The sequence below is a fragment of the Marmota monax genome, unplaced genomic scaffold (genome assembly GCF_021218885.2).
Source record: "Marmota monax isolate L192 unplaced genomic scaffold, Marmota_monax_Labrador192_F-V1.1 WCK01_AAM20220418_F8-fsc00007, whole genome shotgun sequence".
NCBI lineage: Eukaryota > Metazoa > Chordata > Mammalia > Rodentia > Sciuridae > Marmota > Marmota monax.
The window spans coordinates 15,402,284-15,423,212 of record NW_026692781.1 but is presented as its reverse complement, the minus strand read 5'-3'; the positions used below and the strand labels follow the sequence as shown (position 1 = coordinate 15,423,212).

General features: G+C 40.2%; 1 protein-coding gene across 1 annotated transcript; it reads left to right on the top strand.

The window, feature by feature from the left end:
• Window positions 1-13,954: 13,954 nt before the first annotated feature.
• Window positions 13,955-18,144, top strand: Neurod1 (neuronal differentiation 1). Its single transcript, XM_046447498.2, has 2 exons — window positions 13,955-14,122; window positions 15,688-18,144. Exon 2 carries the CDS (start codon window positions 15,699-15,701, stop codon window positions 16,767-16,769), a length of 1,071 nt encoding a protein of 356 aa, XP_046303454.1. The 5' UTR covers window positions 13,955-14,122; window positions 15,688-15,698; the 3' UTR covers window positions 16,770-18,144.
• The last annotated feature ends 2,785 nt before the right edge of the window (window positions 18,145-20,929 follow it).

The window sequence follows — 20,929 nt, the reverse complement described above, 5'->3', positions numbered from 1 at the left end:
TCACTTTCTCTAGTAGGCAGTTTTACTTTTGGTAAGCTCAATATTTGGCCCTTGGTTGCGTCATAACCCACATTTGAGGGTCAGGGAGTAAACATGGGTATTCAGTCATTTCTATATGTGGGAAATGTGAAAGAAATCACAGTATAGATTTGCAAACCCATAGGTACTGTTGTGACAGAATTAGAACCTGCTGAATCTAATCATCTCCTAACCTTCATATATTGCCATTCTTTCAGGTAGATCATGCTGACATTCTTTACATATTAGTTCATAGTTAGGAGTCAATACTCCATGAAAGACCTGCCTATTTTCCTTTCCCCACCATATTGTTACCTTGGCAAATGGTCAAAGTTACTTTTAGAGGGGGCTGGTAGACAGATTTATGGCATGTGCTTGTGATGACATCACAAGGTTCTTCAGATTTCCTGGCTTCCTTTATATTCAAGGCTTAGACTTAGGAATGGACTTAAGTCTGAGAATTGGGTGAGCAGCCATTAAGACATCATGGTTATTTGTGACAACCAAGGTTTTAACCATTCATGTGTTATTATTGTTTAGATCTAATTTAATTGCAGAGATCCCATGAAAGCTTACGATATTGCTTTTCCTGTGTTAAATCATTCTAATCACCAGTATTTTTCTGTGGTGTGTGTTAGGGTAAAATTACCAACTTGCCTCTGACTCTTATGTGATGCTTCCTAAAAACCCATGACCATAATTACTATTAAGATTCCTATGTAGAAATAACATTGCCTTTATCCCTTCTCTTCCTGAAGAGATTTTTCAAAGATGCTGTCATTTCCAAAGCACACATTAGGCATTGTTAGGGGGGTGAGTGAGAAGTTTGTGCAAAAGTAATTCACTTTTCTGCTTTAAACTTTGAATTGCTTTTTTCACATCATATCAATAATTTTTTGGTACTTGAGTGCCATGCAATATAGGTCATCTTTTGCTCATAGTACATTAATTTTATGTGCAAACACTGGGAACTATACACAGAGGTTTCATCAGCACTTTGAATCCAGAATTACTAATGATTATAGCTATGTTCATAAATTTAACCTGATTCTCCCTAGGCTAGCCTCTTCAAAAGCTAGTTTTACATTTGCTCCCACCATTTAGGGCAGTAAAAATGAATAAGACCTTGAAATTACTTATTAGCCTTCTCCTCAGGATGAAATTGTTCTTGTCCTAGCTGAGCCTGGGTAGGATCTGACACTAGTCATAGGTTAGAGAAAATGAGAAAGAGGAAGGGAGGGATATGAATAGAATTCACATCCTCTTGCATGTTGAGTACTTTAGAAGAAACCCAGACCCTGACTGTAAAGATATAGGACAAGGGAGTGTTTATTTTGAAAAGAAAAATTCCCAATGGAATTTAGGAATTTAAAGTAGTTGCAGCCATTTTAATCCTCCCAAATGTTGTCCCTAAATTTCTCAGTTTTTATCTATTTCCCATCAGCAGGAGGATGTGGTGGGGCCTTGGAAATCATTAGTGTTTCTCAAACTCTAGTGTGTATCAGAATCACCTGGATGTCTTGAAACTGTGGATTTCTGGGCTCCAACCCCAGAATATCTATTTCTTTAGTTCTGGAATGAGGCTAAAGAATTTCCTCTTTTAACAAGTTTCCAGTTGTTACTTATGCTGCCAATCCAGGGACCACAATTTGAGCATCAGCCGACTACTCTGTAATTCAACCACCTGTTTGATAACAGACTACATCAGTTCTATAAAATGATTAGAATTTACTTTAGAGAATTTATAAAAATTTCCCAGGTTTTTTTCTTTTCTTTTCTTTCTTTTTTTTAATCATGCTTGAGTGAGATGTGTATTTACCTGAAGTTATTCTGAGTAGTTGAAAGCCGGTAGCCCACCTCTATGTTCCTTACATAGTCCTTGCCCATCGCAGTAGCCACTCAGTATGGCACTTTGTCCCAGATAACCATGGGTGATAAATTAATCAACTAGTTGCTGGGTGCCATAGATTAATATCAACTTCTCCTTTAACACTGTTGAACCTAATTCATTTCCTTCATCAGTTGATCATATATTCCCATGTTCTTACTGTTCTGTTACCTATAGCACTTCTGGTCCCAATTACCAAACAGGAAAAATTTCTTAATTGCAGACTATATAACTCCATCTGAAATCCATACAAATATATTTCATGATAGGTATAGATAACTCATAGAAACATTAGAAGACTTGAAGAAACAGGCTTTAGACTGAGATTCCAGGTATGGTAGTATCTAAAACCATATCATAAAACTAGGCTGTTAATAAAGTATCTGCCTTTGCTAGAGTCAAGGAACTGACATTTCCAAAAGCCAGCACCACACATTCTGGCTTCAGTACTTTGTATGCATACCTGAGCCAGCCAAATAAATCTGTTCTATTACTCCCCCATGTAAACTGGTTCTAATCTAAAGTATATCACATTTGATTGCAAAATGTATGCCATAAATCTAGGGAGCATAGGAGATGTTTTATATTAATTTGTTTGTTTTAGTTTTCCAGCCTATACATTCTAGTAAAGTATGCAAGAATGTTAGTATGGGTGTTGAGTGAACCAATCCATAGATGGAAAGTACAGCATGTATTTTGTGTGACTGTGTATGTCTGAATGAAAGTACAGGATTGTAAAGAGAAAAGGAAGGAGGATCCAGAATATAGTGCATTACAGTTTCCCAATATGCATATTAGTCTTCACTCTTAATTAGATTGGTAGTCACTTCATCTAAATAGAATAAAAGTAAAAAGTTAAAAATGCTCCACACTCTTCTAGATATGTAACTTTGGACAAGTAACTTATTCCTTCTCTGTGTAATGACAAAGACAGCAACAATACCTATTCATAGAACTGTTTTGAAGTTTAAATGAGATAAGCTTTTCTATAGTATTTAGTGTAATCCCTAACAGATGAATCCCAGTTTAATGTTTACTGTGAGGCATAGTTCATGTTAAACTTGTTGAAACACTGTATGTATGGGATATTGATAAAAAGTCTCACTTGTAAAGATTTTTTAAATTAATCAAACATCAAACTCTCAAAGCAATCTGGAAAAACATGAATTTTTTTAATAATAGCATATCATGTATCTATTGTTCTTGGTAAACCACCTCAAAACTAGTGGATTAAAGCACAAATATTTATTATTTCCCATCCATCTATGGTCAACTTAATGCTTCTGCAGGGTTGGGCTGCATTTGCAGCATTCTCTTCTGTTTCTTCTCTGTTTTTATGTTCCCTGGTATACTTAATTTCACAGGACTTCAAAATTAATTGTCTGAAGGACTCTCTTCCTTTGTTTACTAATATTAATGTTTGATTATATGCAGTAGTTTGTGTTTACTCATATAATCCAAATAAGTTAAAATAGCCACAACTATCAAATTTTAATCTTAATATTCATTCAAAATATTTATTAGCATGGGTTAATCCTTTTAAATAGAAAAATATACATGTAAAATATGTTTATTTACAATTAAAGAATTTTACTACATTGCATACAGAAATAATTTTTTAGTTCAATCATGAATGTGAAAAAACAGTAAGTCCTCATATAGTATATACTGTAGTTAAGCAAAACTTTTTCTGAAGTGGTGGTTTATTCAAATATTTAAGAATAAAAGTTATACATGTATTGAAAGGCTAGCCTTTCCTGAAAAGATCATGGAATGAATGTGAAAAGATCCAAAATTATATATATATATATATATACCATAAATGTGTGGAGATAAGATAAACTGGTACTTAATGTACAATATGACCCTGAAGGTCACATTCAGTCGGCTTTCTGAGATAGACAACTTTTACAAAATGGTTTCCATAAAACTGAAAATGACTATCTTCAGAGCAGTAAAGATAAGCTTTAGTTTTCTTCTTTTAAAATGATTTATTTGAGCTGGGTGCAGTGGCGCACAATTGTAATCCCAGTTGCTTCAGAGGATGAGGCAGGAGGCTGCTGAAAGCCAGCCTCAGCAAAAGCAAGGCACTAAAGCAACTCAGTAAGACCCTGTCTCTAAATAAAATACAAAACAGGGCTGGAGATGTGGTTCAATGGTTGAGTTCCCCTGAGTTTAACCCCCAGTATAAAAAAAAACCCCAAACTATGTATTTGATACCCTATTTATCAACTACCCATATTTAAATGCATGCATTATTGCTTATTTCCAATGTTTCACATGTTTAAAAACTAAGAAGATAAGCAATAAATTAATAATACTGATAAGAGCCTTTCTCTTTCCACATTCCAGGTGAATGTTCCTTTGTAAGCTTTTAGGCAACAAATATGCCTTTTAATAAGTGTTGGGTTGTAATTAAATAAGATTTATTTTACTAAAAAAATATTCGGTTCCTTATTAAAGGATATACTAATTGAATATTTTTTATTTTGAACCAGATATGACCAGAGCCAAAACAATCTGAACCCTACCAGAATAACAAGTTTGAGTAATTTTTTTTTCTTTTTTAGTACTAGAGATTAAAGCCAGAGGCCCACTACCACTGAGCTACATCCTGATCCTTTTTAACATTTATTTTGAAACAAGGTCTTGCTAAGTTGCCTAGGGTGGCCTAGAATTTGTGATCCTTCATCTTCCAGATAGCTGGGTTTAGAAAATTCTTGAATAATGAACTTTTAGTAGAAAGGTTATAATGTAGAATAATTTACTGTGTTGTATCATCCAACATGATAATTTCTCAACAATTAAACTAATTTACTACAAAACATGAACAGATGTAATTGACTCACTTTTCCATTACCATTTCCCCATTTTTATTTTCAGAAAGACTCGGCAACTGATATCACAGTTGTGTGTATTTTTAGATTAATGACCACAAAACATCAAGCTTAAAACTATTTCTTAGAAACAAACAAAATGATTTTTACAAAACATAACTTGTCAGTAAATCCTGGTCAGATCCTTTCCCTGGTCTGACATAAAACCTCAAAGGCAGAAGCTTTGGAGTTTAGCAGAGTATACCTCTGCACAGATTAGCTAGGTGGCATTGGGCATGTTACTTTACTGGTGTAAACCTAATTTTTTTTCAACTTTCAAATGAGAATAATCATAACTGTTAATTCAGTGTTCCTAGAATGTCTTAAATGTATATAGATGTGTGCTGTTGCTGTTGTTATTTCCTATTGTGCAAAGTGGTTATGTTGTGGGTAATTATTGGTGATCTAAATAAAATTTGGTATGTGATTTCTGAGGAAATAATAACATTCACCCAAGATTATAAATAATCATAGATTTTTGGGAGGCCATTTGGGTAACTTGTACAAAATTAAACTGTGCTTTCAGGATCATCTTTCTAAATATCTTAGAACTACATTCTCTAACTTTGTCCATCTCCTCTACAACCAGCTCAGTCCAAGTACCATCACCTCTTGCTACTGCAGTAGCTTCCCCAAACCAGCCCTGTAATCAGTTTTCTACACTTGGGTTTAAAAAAAAAAACTTTTATAAAAATATAAATCTTTCCAAAGTCTCAGCCACACCCAGTTGAATAGCTCAAATCTCTTCAGTGGGAAGCAGGTCCCTGTCTTCCCTGGTCATCTCTTCTCTTCCCATTATCCTTCCTCTTCCTAATGCTATACTGGGTAAGTATCAGGTTCTCAAACTCCCTAGGCTCCTCTGGCTCAAAGCCTTTACAGTGTGTTTTGATTGAGGGAGGTCTTGCACCCCAGCTCAGCCCCCTTCACCTGGGTAATACCCCTCCCCTTTCCTTAAAGCTCCACTGCCAGCAGTCTTGGCCAGGTTCCTTTCTTCTCTGCTTTTGTGTACTGGTGAGTTTGTTTTTCTTTTCTGCATTTGCTTCAATTTGGGTGGGTATGCTCTCAGTAGAGAGTGAACCTTATTAAATCTTTCTCACACTAGATGGAAAGCTTTAAGAAAGCAAGGTCTAATGTCCGAATTTGCCCCTGTGCTCCTAACAACTAGCAGCATAGTGCCTGGCACATAGAAGCATGCAATACAGATTTGCTGAGTTACTTGCAACCTAGTGAAGCAGCTGTTTATAAAAGGAGGTGACTGAGAAGACAAATTCTAGAAAGAAAAGAAAGGAACCTTAATTGAAATCAACCCTGGCTTTCTATGTAACTACTATATTCCTGCATTGTGGACAAGTATGAAAATCTAGGCTATTTTTTCTCATCAGAGATGATCAATCTTGTCCATGTGAAGCCTAAAAAATAGGATTCAGGAATCAACTCAAAGGAGAGAGAAAAGCATATTCAACTTAACTGATTTTACTTATAATCTCTTTTTTCAACTTTTGGAAAATTTATTCCTTAAAAAAGTCTCCACCTTGCTAGGGGGGCACAATGGCACATGCCTGTAAGCCTATCAGCTCAGGAGGCTGAGATAGGAGGAGTTCAAAGCCAGCAAGGCTCAGCGAGCACTAAGTGGCTTAGTGAGACTCTGTCTCTAAAATACAAAATAGGGCTGGGGAGGCTGGGAATGTGGAACAGTGGTTGAGTGCTCCTGAGTTCAATCCCCAGTACCAAAAAAAAAAAAAAAAAAGAAGAAGAAAGAAAGAAAAAAAAAAGAAAAAAAGAAAAAGCTCCACCCTCCACCTCTAAGATAAATAAATTAAAGGATCACAAAATGCATAAACATTACCTTTCACCATCAAATCATCTGAAAGATTAGGGAGAGAGAAGGGTGGGAAGAGAACCTCCCTAAAAGGCTGCCTATCATCACCCCAACCACATACTTAGTCACCCAAAGACAGGTCTTGAAGGTAGACAGAGGTTGTGACCTTTGTAACACTAGAATGGAGTATCATGCCCCAGCTTCCACCAAAAAAATATATCTCCTTTAGCCTTCATTATGTTGAATGTCAATATTACATGTTTATTATTTTTTCTTTGTGCTCTGTGCAAGCACTCCAGATAGAGACATCAGATTAAACATCACCCTCTTCCACCCTATCCCAACCTCTTAAAATGCATGAATTTATGGGTTCCTTGCAACAGGTAAATGGGCAGGGAACAGAAAGAGCATAAAGGAGTTGAGAGCACCTGAGAGGTCTTGGGACAGTGTCACCAATAGTAGGATTTACAAGGGCATGTAAACAGTTGGGGAGCACAGAAAACACCTGGGTTCAATTCATAATCTTGGCAACACTGGTTGTAATCTGCCTCATCAAATTAAACAGCTTTCAAGGGAAAGGAAAGGAGTTGTATAGATGCTCACACAGAAACCAATGGGGAGAGGAGAATTTGCCTGACACCAGGCAACTGTGAGTGCCTGGTTCACAGCTTCTCACCCTATGCTAAGATGGCAGGAGTAGCCAATTCCCTCTGTGATGGCTTCTGACATTTATATTTCTCTTCCTCCAGCTTTAATGGACCTTTTATTTTTTAGAACTAGCTTGAGTGTTCAGGGACAGGATAAACCAGTGAGTTTGAGTTATGAGTCTCTGAATATCAGGAGTAAAAATATCACAGGAAGAAAATGGACAATGGTGTTTATCAATAAATTGGGAAGTTGTTTTTAAATATCTAGTCTTATTACAAACAGATTCTCTGTTATAACATTTTTGTCTACAAAATGAGTAAGCTTAGGTACATTTATGTCAAGTATATATGTATGTGTTTAACTATTTATCTGTTTATTTATTATTAGAACCTAACCTCATAATCAGATTGTTCTGTTTAGGCCCCAAAGCAACTTGTCACTGACTAAAAATAATTTCCCATGGCAGGTGCTCCCAGCAGGTGGCTGCTCATGGTACCTGCATTGGAAAGGTAGATTTAGTCAGATATTTTATTTTAATATGAAATCTGTATTGCAGCCTGAGCCACCACCGGGTGATATGCCAAAATTCATGTCTGCGGCATGATTTATTATGTGAAAATACCACAGAACTAATCAGTGGAGTTACTAATTAATACAAATCTGCATTTTTTGCATAAGCAATTAGTGCAAGGAGAGAGCAGTGAAAGAGGAAGTTCAACTCCTTTAATCTCAGTGCCTACTCAAGCGGAAAGACCCACCAGGGCCAAACTCCAAGATCTACATTTGGAATTTTCCCACTTTGATTAGTTAAAGACATAAAAGGTCAAATTATCAATATTTAATTCAAGTAGAAATGCATTTGTTAAAAGGAAAGAAAACATTTTATTTAAAGAAGGTGAGACTCTAGGGGTGAATTTTTTAATCAAAAATAATTATATTTTCCATTACAGTGAAGTCTGAATAATCTAAGAATTTTGTTTGCTAATGATGACATTTTGAAAATTACATAAATTGTGTGTGTGTGTGTGTGTGTGTGTGTGTGTTGGGGGGAAAATGGAATATATTTACAAGATATTTAAATTTCTAAAGGTATTTGCTCTTCTCAGAGTCAGATCTCTACTAGACTTCCTGTGTATTCTGGATAAGTCATATGTACTAATGTACAATATTTAAATTTGGCATGATTTAGATAATTGTGTGGTTCACTGGGGAAATAATGACATTTAGCTTCTGTAAGTTTATTTTCCCTGTTAACTTAAAAGAAAGTATTTATAATATAAAATGACTAGAGAGGTGATAGAATGATAGTGATAGGGAAAGATTTGTATTAATAAAATGTATACTCCATAAAACAAAAGCAAAATTTTTAAAAATCATTCTAGAGATATTTTGCTATTTCTATGGATAGCAAAAATAGATTTATTTCACTTTTAAAGCTTTATGGAAAATGAGCACAAATGTTATAATAATGACATTTTAAAAATTATTCAATTTGTGATTTCTTTGTTTCAGACTTCATCAGCTTTAATTATAGTTTAACCCACGCCCCTAAAACCAGATATCTAGTGTTATGGGAAACTTATTCTGATAAGGTGGCTAATTAGATACAGACTTACAAGGGCTCTCTGACTAAAAATTCTGACATGTTGAAAGAAAGTGAACTGGAAAAAGCGAAAGACAGCTCCAAGGGGAGCTGTTGCTCCTTCTCAATATGACGAATTTCAGGGCCAGTGTGTGGGAATTGTCCACGGTGCTGATTCTTTCAGGAAGTCATTTGCCCTCCAAGCTGCTCTAAGTGGCTTGCCTGCGTTCTTCTCGTGCCTTTAGGAACTTGTCCAGGTTTCCTTTCCCAGCCCACGGTGATAGTTATTGTTTAGGGGGCGCCCAGACTCCGTCAGTGTGACTTGACTCCTGAACCTATGCCCAACTACGGGGGATTTTTGTTTGCTTAGCTTTTTTTTTTTTTTTTTTTCTGTTAAGGCAAAGGCTGGCAAACATTGGGTGCTTGGCAAGTCCCCTTTGGACCACAAGCTGTTTCTCATTTCCCGAGAAACAGGTGCGGGCCCTCTGTTCACGTTCCTCACTGGTGAGTAGGTTTGGCCATGAGCACACACTTACTAGTGCACACTTAAACCCACACACTTACACAAGTTCCCACGAACACAAATAGTCACTAATATAATATAGCATTCACCCACTCAAATGTTCACATACACACTAACAATCACATGTATATATTCACATACACCCATGCTTACATCCACACACAATTTGACACTGGATTATACTCACAGATTCACACACTTTTACACTCAATTACAATCACACGCGAACATACATTTGCATACACAGACTTCCTGATGCACAAGGCCTTAGACAATCCTGCTCCAGACCCACATCTGCTTGCTCCTTCTGTGATTATTGAATGTTGTTGATTCTGTGTGTTGAACGGTTTAAGGAAAACCCCCTCGATTCTGACAGGGAAGCAGAGATGAAGTCCCTTCCAGGTCTCTGGACACCAGGAGGGGAGCCACCAAGGCCCTGGTGGGAAAGAGAGGATGTAAATAATAAATAAAAGGGCCCAAGCAGGCGGAGCTGGGGAAGCCCGGCACTAAATCACTCTCCAAATCACAGCCGCGTCGTGCTCCATCCAATAGCTCTAAGCAATTTGTGGGGTTGGGGGTTGGAATCAATTTTTTTTCCGTTCTCGCAGGTGCAATATGAATCAATTATCTTAATTAAGATTATGCCGCAAGCCCAGGAGATTTGGGGAGGACGGGTTTTGCGCTCGGGGCTATGGAGAGGCATTTTAATAGCGTCTCTTTTGCTCCTGGCTCTCCCCCGCCGCCTGCCTGTCGAGCTGGGGTAGCTCTAGCCTCTGGCCGGGACTTGGGACTCGGGAGCCCAACCGTCTCCCTGGAGGCGAAGGAGCAAAGCCCACTCGGCGCCAGCTATCTAGTCCTTACCAGCATCGTCCTTCTCTCGCTCCCAAGAACCTTCGAGATAGTGGGCCTGAGAGGGAACGTTCCCTATAGCTCTCAGCTCTCAGCTCCTGCGGCCTCTGAGCCCCATGATTTCCAAATACCCTCAGTGCCCTGCAGCCCTGGCCTCCTGCCCCTGGAATGCGTGGAGCTGGGACGTATCCCCTGCTGCGAGAGGCCGGGAGCGGACGCGGGCGCCGCTCGAGATCCTAGGGGCCACCCTGGTCACACTAGGTCCTTTCTTTGAATGCAAACCTCTATTCGCAAGAGCAAGCATCTGTTTCCCTGGGAAACAGGTCACCGCCGGGTACGTCGGCCCGGCCTCTGCTCTTTATCTTAGCTCTGCGAATGCGTCGTCCCTACCCCACCCCCACCCCTAGCCGCCAGCCACACGCTTCCCACCCCCTATGTCGGGGCCACACGCCTCAGTCCCCTTTCTTCCCCCATCCCTGCAAGCGACCCCCTCCCTTCCCCTCCGCCCCACCCAGGACGCACTCGCCTCAACACATCCCGGGCCACACGCCTCCTCCCGCCCCCCTTCCCGCGGGCGCTCCGGCTGCCGCTCTAACGGCCCCGACGCCTGTCCTGCGCCGCGCGGTCAGTGCAGGGACCCGGGGGGCGGCAGATTTAGGGCATTGCTCAAGGGCAGTGAGTCATGAAAGCGGCTTTTGTTGCCTGCGCGTGCGGTTCGCGTGCCTCTCGGCAGCCTACAGCGTCCATGGGGCGGGAGCTGGGGGAGTACAGCTAACCAACAGCGTGGAGAAAGGAAGAGAACTTGGGAAATCAGGAGGGTGAAAAGTGTGGAACCGTCCAAACAAGTCCAAAGAGGAGGAAATTTAGGAGGCGTGGCGGGACCATATATAGTGGGAGTAAAGTGGAAGGTACAAAATTTCTATGCCTGTAGGGGTTAGGTTGGGGTGATCTGGCTAGCGAACTAGTCTCATCTTCAGCGCTGAGCTCTGCGGAACCTAGGTTCAGTCTTCTCCAACTAAGCATCCTAGCCACCTCTATTCTACTTTCTTGCCCCTTCCCCATACAGAAAGCACCTTGATCCAAGTTCTTTTGGGCTCCTCCCTTACCGGCCTATCGCTGGGCGGCAGTCTCCCCGGCTTTGCAAGCACTTGCTGAATGCCATGGTACTGGCGCTTCGGATAGATGTTCTCTGCGCAGAAGCTGGTGCAAAGCAGTGGCTGCAGGCCGGGAAGCCCAATAAGAGTCATCGTAACACCAGACATTGGCCAGATCTCCAGAACTTCCCGGAGTGACTCTTCTTTTGTACAAAAACCCAGGCCTCGGTGTAACGACGCATAGTGGGATTCCAGATGGATTTGATCATTGGCAGAGGGAAGAAACGGGTCTAGCATCTCCCGCACTTACATTTGAATCTTGTAAGGGAAACACCCGGGTCTCTTTCTTGGCCAGGAATATCTGACTCCACTAAGATTTTCCTGTATTCCACAGAATGCCTCGAACTGGAGAATTTTTTACTTCTGGGGGTGGGGAGGTCTGTAAGTCATCTCTGGGCCTCCGGGTCACCTGGAATCCTCTTTCCCACTCCTCCCACAACATCTCCTCTCGAGCTCCCCAAAAATAGATTATAGGGAAAGTGGCAGCTCCTAGGCACTGCAGCGCACCTCCTCAGACCTCCGGGTTGTGGACCAGCCTTTGCAAGTCGTCACTCTTGACATCCCTTGAGTTTAAACCCAGCACTGAAGGCACAGATGGTATCAGAGTAAATATGGATTCCATGCTCCTTAGTGAATTATTTTATCTTTCTGTGTGCTCTTTGTCAGCTGAGGAATCAAGGTAGAAAAGCAAAAGTCCATACAATTCTTCTCCAGAACCTCAGAAAGATTCATTTTATGCTTGTGGCCACTGGTCAGAATGTACAACTGCTCTCTTCTTTTGGATTTGTGCTGGACAGGAATGGTTGCGAGCCCCCACCATCCTTACACATGCAATCTCGTTAGGACCCTCTTCCCCCATCCTCACCCTTTCCCAGATGTACCCCACTTCAGCAGCTCAACCCTGACATTGTTTGCAAACTCGAGGGACATTTAGGGCAATTGCCTTTAATAAGCAATTCAAGTCAGATGCATTCATTGAGAAGGGCTTCAGGTTTGCGAGGGAGTAAGAAGTTAATGGAGGATTAAAAGAGAACCTAGGGGAGAAAGAGTAAACCGGGATTAGTCGAGCTCTTCTTCCCTTTTTCTTCCTTTTCTTTCCTTTCCCTTGCCTGTCTTCTTTCCTTCCTCTCTCCTCCCTTCCAAGAAAAAAAAAAAAAAAAACTATCATTCTGGAACATGTCATGGTCAGAAACATTAAATAAATGTTGTTTAGGAACAAACATGACTTCTTCAGAATTAATCAAATTTATCAGGAAGTCCAGTAGTCTTTGCTTGAAGGGGAAGTGGAGGCCATGTCAAATGGAGGCTTGGATGCTACAGAGCCATTCCAAGGGTTGTTCTAATGTTCTAATGGCCTTTTTGGAAAGAGGGGAAAGACCTGTTTAACATAGGCCAGTTGCAATTTTTTTTTTTTGGGGGGGGGGAAAGCTCTACTGATCCAAGTACCTACTTACAGACCAGAGATTAGATACCAAGAGCACTGGCTGGGCTGTGATAGGGTGCCTATCATCTCACTAGTGGTCAGTGTTGGGCAATAAAGTTGAGCCATGGGAAGTCTGCTCCCCTGTCAACCACAACTTCCCCCAGGACTGGCTTCTTTGCAGCGACCTAGTGTCCCCTGTAAAAAGGTAAAATCCAAGCATCAGAGAAGCCCAATTCCCACACTTGACTGCTTGATGACAGGGAACTCAAGACCTGACAGAACGAACTAGCTTGCTTTGAGCACAAAATCCTAGTAGGTGGAAGGGGGAACTGAAGTAGAGAGGGGTCTCCAGAGAGGATAGCTAGCTGCGGGTCAGGGCACACAGAGTAGCATATATAGTGGGAGTAAAGTGGAAGGTACAAAATTTCTATGCCTGTAGGGGTTAGGTTGGGGTGATCTGGCTAGCGAACTAGTCTCAAAGCTGCTTTTTTACAAATGAAGTCATTTTTATATGGAGTACGCATTTGCCCGGAGGGAGCTGATGGACATTAGGAAAAGCCAATCTTTGGTGCCAATGAGCAAAATGTTGGCCAAAGGGCAGAAACTAAGAAATGGGCTTCTCGGAGAGCGCAGAGTCATGCTGCCCAGGAGGCCAGTGCCAGGGCGAAGACTCTTCACTGCGAGCCTCAGTCTCCCAACTTTCTGACCTTTTCACTTGTGCCTTAGTTCCCGCGAACGCAGGCTTCTCTTTCTGACCTAGACCCAGTCATCTTTAGCTTTCCCGCTCCCTTCCCTCACATCCCTCCCCTCTCTATGCCCTCTTCCTTCTGCTGCCAGAAAGGGTTAATCTCTCCTGCGGGTAAAAACAGGTCCGCGGAGTCTCTAACTGGCGACAGATGGGCCACTTTCTTCTGGCCACAAAGGGGCCGGAATGGAGCGCTCTGCGGCATACAAATAGGCAGGTCACGTGGTTCCCGGCTCTTGGCTGGACTGGGAAGACCATATGGCGCATGCCGGGGAGGAAGAAGAAGGGGAGGGGGTTAGGGGTAGAGGGTGAGGGGAGCGGTTGTCGGAGAAGGGCGGGAGAAGAGCAAGGCTGAGGGGGGAGGTGGGGGCGGGGGCAGGGAGCGTGCAGCTTGGACGCGTGCGCAAGTGCCAGGCGCAAGGACCTGCTCGCTGCTCAGCTCCTGGCCCCGCCCGCTCTCAGCATCACTACCTCGCCTATATAACCTGAGCACCACCGCAGCCGGGACACGAGGAATTCGCCTACGCAGAAGACACGGCGTCAGGAGGCCCCAGGGTTATGAGATCATCACTGCTCAGGACCTACTAACAACAACAGGTAATTACAACCCTTTCTTTTTCCTTTTTTTTTCCTCGAGAATAAAGCAGTAATTGAAGACCTGATGTACCTACGTACTGTGTATGTGCGCATTTGAGAGTGTGTGTATGTGTATTGAGACCAGTATCCCTCAATTGCCCACAAGTACTCACTAATAATGAATCTGTGTTTAAGTACCCCCTGCAGGCTTTCTAATTAAATTTAAATTTTTTAATAGTACAGGAGTTTCGTGGATTAAAAAAAATAAACAGTAACTGATTATTTGCTGGCGGTGATTTTTTTAAAGTCCTAGAAACAAATAATTATTTCACTTGCTCACTTCTTTTAGTAAGAAAAAAGGGGGGGGGGAAGGAAAAGAAAAAGAAAAGGCAACTGCTCCCAAGATTTGTGCTTATATATCTTATGCACATCGGGAGGGTCAGCCTGTCTTTTCAGTGAATGAAAAGGATGTGGGCACCTTTCGTATACACAGTCTTGAAAATAAAGCTGGGTCCGAGTTAAGTTTAGTTGAAGGGTGGAGTGGAGAAAGGGAAAGAAACCACTACTGCTACCTGTTACTGCTCCAGAGGCGGTCAAGTCACTATCATCCACTGCTGGAGCCAAAAATTCAGTTGTTTTACTAAAGGCTCTTTATATTCCGTATCAGAAGCGGCAACTTCGTCTTTGCCAATCGCTGACCATTGTAATTACTCAATCTTTTAAAGGCAGGTTTGAGGCGAACTTTGAAAAGCCCCAATAAAGAGCGGGCGGCCCTTTCAATGGGCTGTTTATTAGAGAGGAGCCTTCCGCACCTGATCCCCAGCGCGTGGGAGAGCGCTCTGCGCCGCTCCCCCAGCCATCGCCTAGTTGGGAGAGCTTTTGTACAAGGTGGAAATTTAGCGGAGGGTGAGGGATGGGAGGCGAGAACAGAAAGGCGAGGGAGGGAGGGATGACTCCTGTCCACGTTTGTTGTAAATCTTTCGTTAGTGGTGGAATAATTTTGTAGAAACTACTTTTCCTCTTCCGTGCATTTGCTCTTCAATCTCTATTCGATATAATCTTCTTTAAAAACACTGCCAGTGTTAGCAAATTATGTAATCGCTCTTCAACTTAAACCACCAAGTACCCAGAAGCCAGAATAGAGATGGGAACAGAAAGTGCGATTTTCAGACTCGCCATTTTTTGTAGAGTTATGAGTGATTTTGGACACCTGCAGATAAACATGAAGTTACTGAAATATATGCTCATTTCCACACACATTATGCTGCCGAGAAATCCCCATAAACAGTTGAATAAATCACTAGAAAACATAAATGCATGAATAATACTCACATATATGTATCCAGCACTATCACCACCCATGCCCAGTCCTGTGTTCTACGTACCAGCGGGGCACACACAAGCCATTATGAAACACAGCACTTAACTTTTCCTCAGAGTCATCCATTTTGTAATGGAGTGTACTTCTGTTCACTTGTATTTGTGCAGGATTAGGGAGTGGAAGCTGAAGGCTTCTTTATCTGGCTTTTGAGTGTGGCATTTTTCTCCTTTTCTTTCTACTTGCCTCTCTCCCCTGTTGAATATAGGAAACTGAAACATGACCAAATCTTACAGCGAGAGCGGGCTGATGGGCGAGCCTCAGCCCCAAGGTCCTCCAAGCTGGACAGATGAATGTCTCAGTTCTCAAGAGGAGGAACACGAGGCAGACAAGAAGGAGGACGACCTGGAAGCCATGAATGCCGAGGAGGATTCCCTGAGGAACGGGGGAGAGGAGGAGGAGGAAGATGAAGACCTGGAAGAGGAGGAAGAAGAGGAAGAGGAAGATGATGATCAAAAGCCCAAGAGACGCGGTCCCAAAAAGAAGAAGATGACCAAGGCGCGCCTGGAGCGTTTTAAACTGAGGCGCATGAAGGCCAACGCCCGGGAGCGGAACCGCATGCATGGGCTGAACGCGGCGCTGGACAACCTGCGCAAGGTGGTGCCCTGCTACTCCAAGACGCAGAAGCTCTCCAAAATCGAGACATTGCGCTTGGCCAAAAACTACATTTGGGCTCTGTCAGAGATCCTGCGCTCAGGCAAAAGCCCTGACCTGGTCTCCTTCGTACAGACTCTCTGCAAAGGCCTGTCCCAGCCCACAACCAACCTGGTTGCAGGCTGCCTGCAGCTCAACCCTCGGACTTTTCTGCCAGAACAGAACCAGGATATGCCTCCGCACCTGCCGACGGCCAGCGCTTCCTTCCCAGTGCACCCCTACTCCTACCAGTCTCCGGGGTTGCCCAGTCCGCCCTACGGTACCATGGACAGCTCCCATGTCTTCCACGTCAAACCTCCACCGCACGCCTACAGCGCAGCGCTGGAGCCCTTCTTTGAAAGCCCCCTGACTGATTGCACCAGCCCTTCCTTTGATGGACCCCTCAGTCCGCCGCTCAGCATCAATGGCAACTTCTCTTTCAAACACGAACCATCCGCCGAGTTTGAAAAAAATTATGCCTTTACCATGCACTATCCTGCAGCGACCCTGGCAGGGGCCCAAAGCCACGGATCAATCTTCTCGGGAGCTGCTGCCCCTCGCTGCGAGATCCCCATAGACAATATTATGTCCTTCGATAGCCATTCACATCATGAGCGAGTCATGAGTGCCCAGCTCAATGCCATCTTTCACGATTAGAGACACGTCAGTTTCACCATTCCTGGGAAACGAACCCACTGTGCTTACAGTGACTGTCGTGTTTACAAAAGGCAGCCCTTTTGGTACTACTGCTGCAAAGTGCAAATACTCCAAGCTTCAAGTGATATATGTATTTATTGTTACTGCCTTTGGAAGAAACAGGGGATCAAAGTTCCTGTTCACCTTATGTATTATTTTCTATAGCTCTTCTATTTTAAAAAATAATAATAATACAGTAAAGTTAAAAAATGCACCTAGAATTTGGTGTAGCTGTATTCAGATCGTATTAATTATCTGATCGGGATAACAAAATCACAAGCAATAATTAGGATCTATGCAATTTTTAAACTAGTAATGGGCCAATTAAAATATATATAAATATATATTTTTCAATCAGCATTTTACTACTTGTTACCTTTCCCATGCTGAATTATTTTGTTGTGATTTTGTACAGAATTTTTAATGACTTTTTATAATGTGGATTTCCTATTTTAACACCATGCAGCTTCATCAATTTTTATACATATCAGAAAAGTAGAATTATATCTAATTTATACAAAATAATTTAACTAATTTAAACCAGCAGGAAAGTGCTTAGAAAGTTATTGCGTTGCCTTAGCACTTCTTTCTTCTCTAATTGTAAAAACAAACAAAAAATTGCACAATTTGAGCAATTCATTTCACTTTAAAGTTTTTCCCTTTCCCTAAAATAAATCACAGATCCATAATTTTCAAGAGGATGGAAAAAAGAAACAAGAGATGCATTCCTTATCAAAACATATCAATTCAACAATTACTTGCACAAGCTTGTATATACATATTATGAATAAATGCCAACATACACTTCTTTAAATCAAAAGCTGCTTGACTATCACATACAATTTGCACTGTTTCTTTTTAGTCTTTTACTCCTTTGCATTCCATGATTTTACAGAGCATCTGAAGCTATTGATGTTTCCAGAAAATATAAATGCATGATTTTATACATTGTCACACAAATGGTGATTTGTCATATATTCATGTAATAAATCTGAGCCTAAATCTATTCAGGTTGTTAATGTTGGGATTTATACCTATTGTAGTCAATTAGTACAGTAGCTTAAATAAAATTCAAACCATTTAATTCATAATTAGAACAATAGCTATTGCATGTAAAATGCAGTTCAGAATAAGTGCTGTTTGAGATGTGATGCTGATACCACTGGAATTGATCTGTACTGTAATCTTGTTTGTAATCCTGTATATTATGGTGTAATGCACAATTTAGAAAACACTCATCCAGTTGCAATAAAATAGAATTGAAAATCAGACCAATTGTTATATTTCTTCCTAAAGTAATTTTTACAGTATAAAATTATTCTTAGGGGAAATAATTGTTTTATTTGCTGAATTAAAAAATAATAAACACTATTTGTAGAATAAAGTAAAAAGAAAAAATACTTTGGTATATTTTCTAGTCTTTTTATCCCCATTAAAGAGTCACCAGTTCTTTGTAGGTAATGAAAAGACCTAACTAATGTTTCATGATTTGGATTATAGGGTTGCAGGATGAGGGGGATGAACAATGTATTTTTGCTTTTCTTTGTTTAAGCACCTTCACCTTTGGTGGGGTTGGTTCTTATTCTTTTAAATGATTGTGTTACTCTTTCCTTCTCTTTTAAAAAGGTGAATTAGTTAATTATTAACAAGCAATACATAAATAAGTGCCCAAAGTTAGTTTGTCTACACACTTAAAACATTAAAATCTTAACTATTTTATTAATGCTCTGTTACCTGTACATTTTCCTGAATTGATCAGCTCAGGATGTTTTGCAAAAGATACTGTCCCAAACAGAAAGTTACACCTTAGAAAATACCAGGGGGAAATTGTTTAATTAATTGAAAGACTCTAAGAGGAAATAGAATTTTATAATTGTTGTATAAACATCTTGCAATATTTCAATAATTTCTCAAGAAAAAGGGTCAATGATTTATATGTATTTAGGAAGATATTGTTTGTACTATGTTTTAGGAAGGTGTAATTGTTTCCCATCCCCCAATGGGGCACTATGCTCTTGTTTTATAAACACAACTCACTGGAAAAACTTACAGATAATTTTGTTAATTGTTAAGTCCACTTAAAAAAATAGTTTGGCATTTCCTCTTTGAGAAATGACTGACAGTCATGATTCCTAGGGAATAACATTTTGGCAATTGTGGTCTGGCTCTACCGCGGTGCTCTGATTACTGTCATTAGTAACTCCATTGTTCCTCCTCGGATTTGGATGCCACATTGGATGACTACCTCCCTTCCCAAGCTTGTTCCTTTAATCTTCTTCTCATTGGTGATTTAAGGGTTCCAGAAAGCTGACCTCATTTAGCAAGCTGCTCCAGAAAAATGTGAGTAATCTAATGGACAGGAACAATTAGCCATACTAATAACATTGCCAATGGGGCTGCATCAAGCTGTGACAGTAGCAGTAAGGAATATTTCAACATTAAAAAAATGTTTGAGTGCAATTTAAAATATATCATTTTAACATGTTTTCCATCAGCCTTCATCACATGACAGAAATACATTTAAGTTAGTCCCAACTTTATCCCAAATGCAGCAATCTCATTCCAAGTGAATCAGAGTTGTTATTTTGGAATCAAGCTGTTGCTTCCACTATCCCGGATTGTTCTCACTAATCTTACTTTAAGAGACATAACACTGATATTTAAACAATGCCAGTCTTCCAGCATAGATCACAAAGTGAACATTCAGATTTGATCTGATCTATTAAGCAGCTCAATTTCACCTGTAATTAAAAGTAGATGTATTCCTGCAAGTTAAAAATTGTTGGTGTAGTGAACAGAAGAAATAATGAGAGAATGACATTTCAGAAATTCCAGCTTCTAAAACAGCAAGTGGAGAAATCTAGACCCTGAATTAATTCCTTCCTTCCTTCCTTCCTTCCTTCCTTCCTTCCTTCCTTCCTTCCTTCCTTCCTTCCTTCCTTCCAAGGTAGAAATGATGACTGAAAGTCAGTTTTAAGTGATTTTTCCCCCTATATTGCCTGCGCAATTTCATTCTAAAATATGGGGATTCTTTCAGTCAGTCAAGAAGTAACTCACATGCCACCATCTTTTATTCAAAGGCAGGCACAGATGTTCCTTCTGCAGGGGAGGTTTTAATTTATGAAAATGATATTGTTTATGCATGAATAAACTGCATGCACTCTGCATAACACATAGCACTTCCATCTGATCAGAGAAATACCACAGAACCAGTGCCAATGTCAGAAACATATTCTACAAATTTACTCACTTAAATGTTTAATGAATATTTGGAAGGCATTTTCAAACCACAAGAAACCTTTTAAATGATCTTCTTTCCTTTTATGAATTACTACCTATATTTAAAAGAGACTTTTATAGTTTTTACAATTGGCTAATGCTTTTATCTAGCTAATAAGAAAATGTTTTGCTTACTGAAAACCAACCAAAAAGAAAATGCTGGCAACTTTGACTTTATTAGGAAAAATATTGTTTTTAGTTTTGCTATATAATACTTGTTACAAGTAATATGTAGTGTCTCTCCTTCCTTCATCTTTAACAATTACTATTTCAGTAAAATAAGATACTTAGACCTATATATTTAATGTTAAATCCTGAGTTAGTTCCAGAAGAAAGTGGCATTTAAAACCTGTAGACAATTTCATAATAGGAGAAGAAATCTGGGTGAATATTTTAACTGGTGCATCATTTCTGGTGTTGAATAGGAACACTCTGCATAACTTAAATTTCATTTATATCATCAATTGCAATTATATAACATCATCTACTTTAAGTCCTTAAAAAGACAGTTATATGCAAATTTAAATGGAGATTCATAATATGTTTGGAATACACTACTAATTTTAGGTTTATAATATGTTCCAGTAAGATAATATTTGAAGCAAATTTTAGGTGTTGCAATTTATTGATTTAAAAAAGATATCCTATTGTTTTCAACATTTGAAAGTCTATATGCATTTTCAGAAAATTAATGCATTTTCTGATAGAAGCTAGCAATTACTAAAATAATATATGGATCATTAGCTAACAGTTTGAAACAAGCTGTTTTAGTTCTATAATTATACAAGAAATTTAAAGTGAAAAATCTATTGAACAATTAATAAAACTAGATTTCAAATCAT

What these genes read in the sequence shown, in the direction of transcription:
- Neurod1 (XM_046447498.2), top strand. Translation starts at nt 15,699, where the DNA reads ATGACCAAATCTTACAGCGAGAGCGGGCTGATGGGCGAGCCTCAGCCC.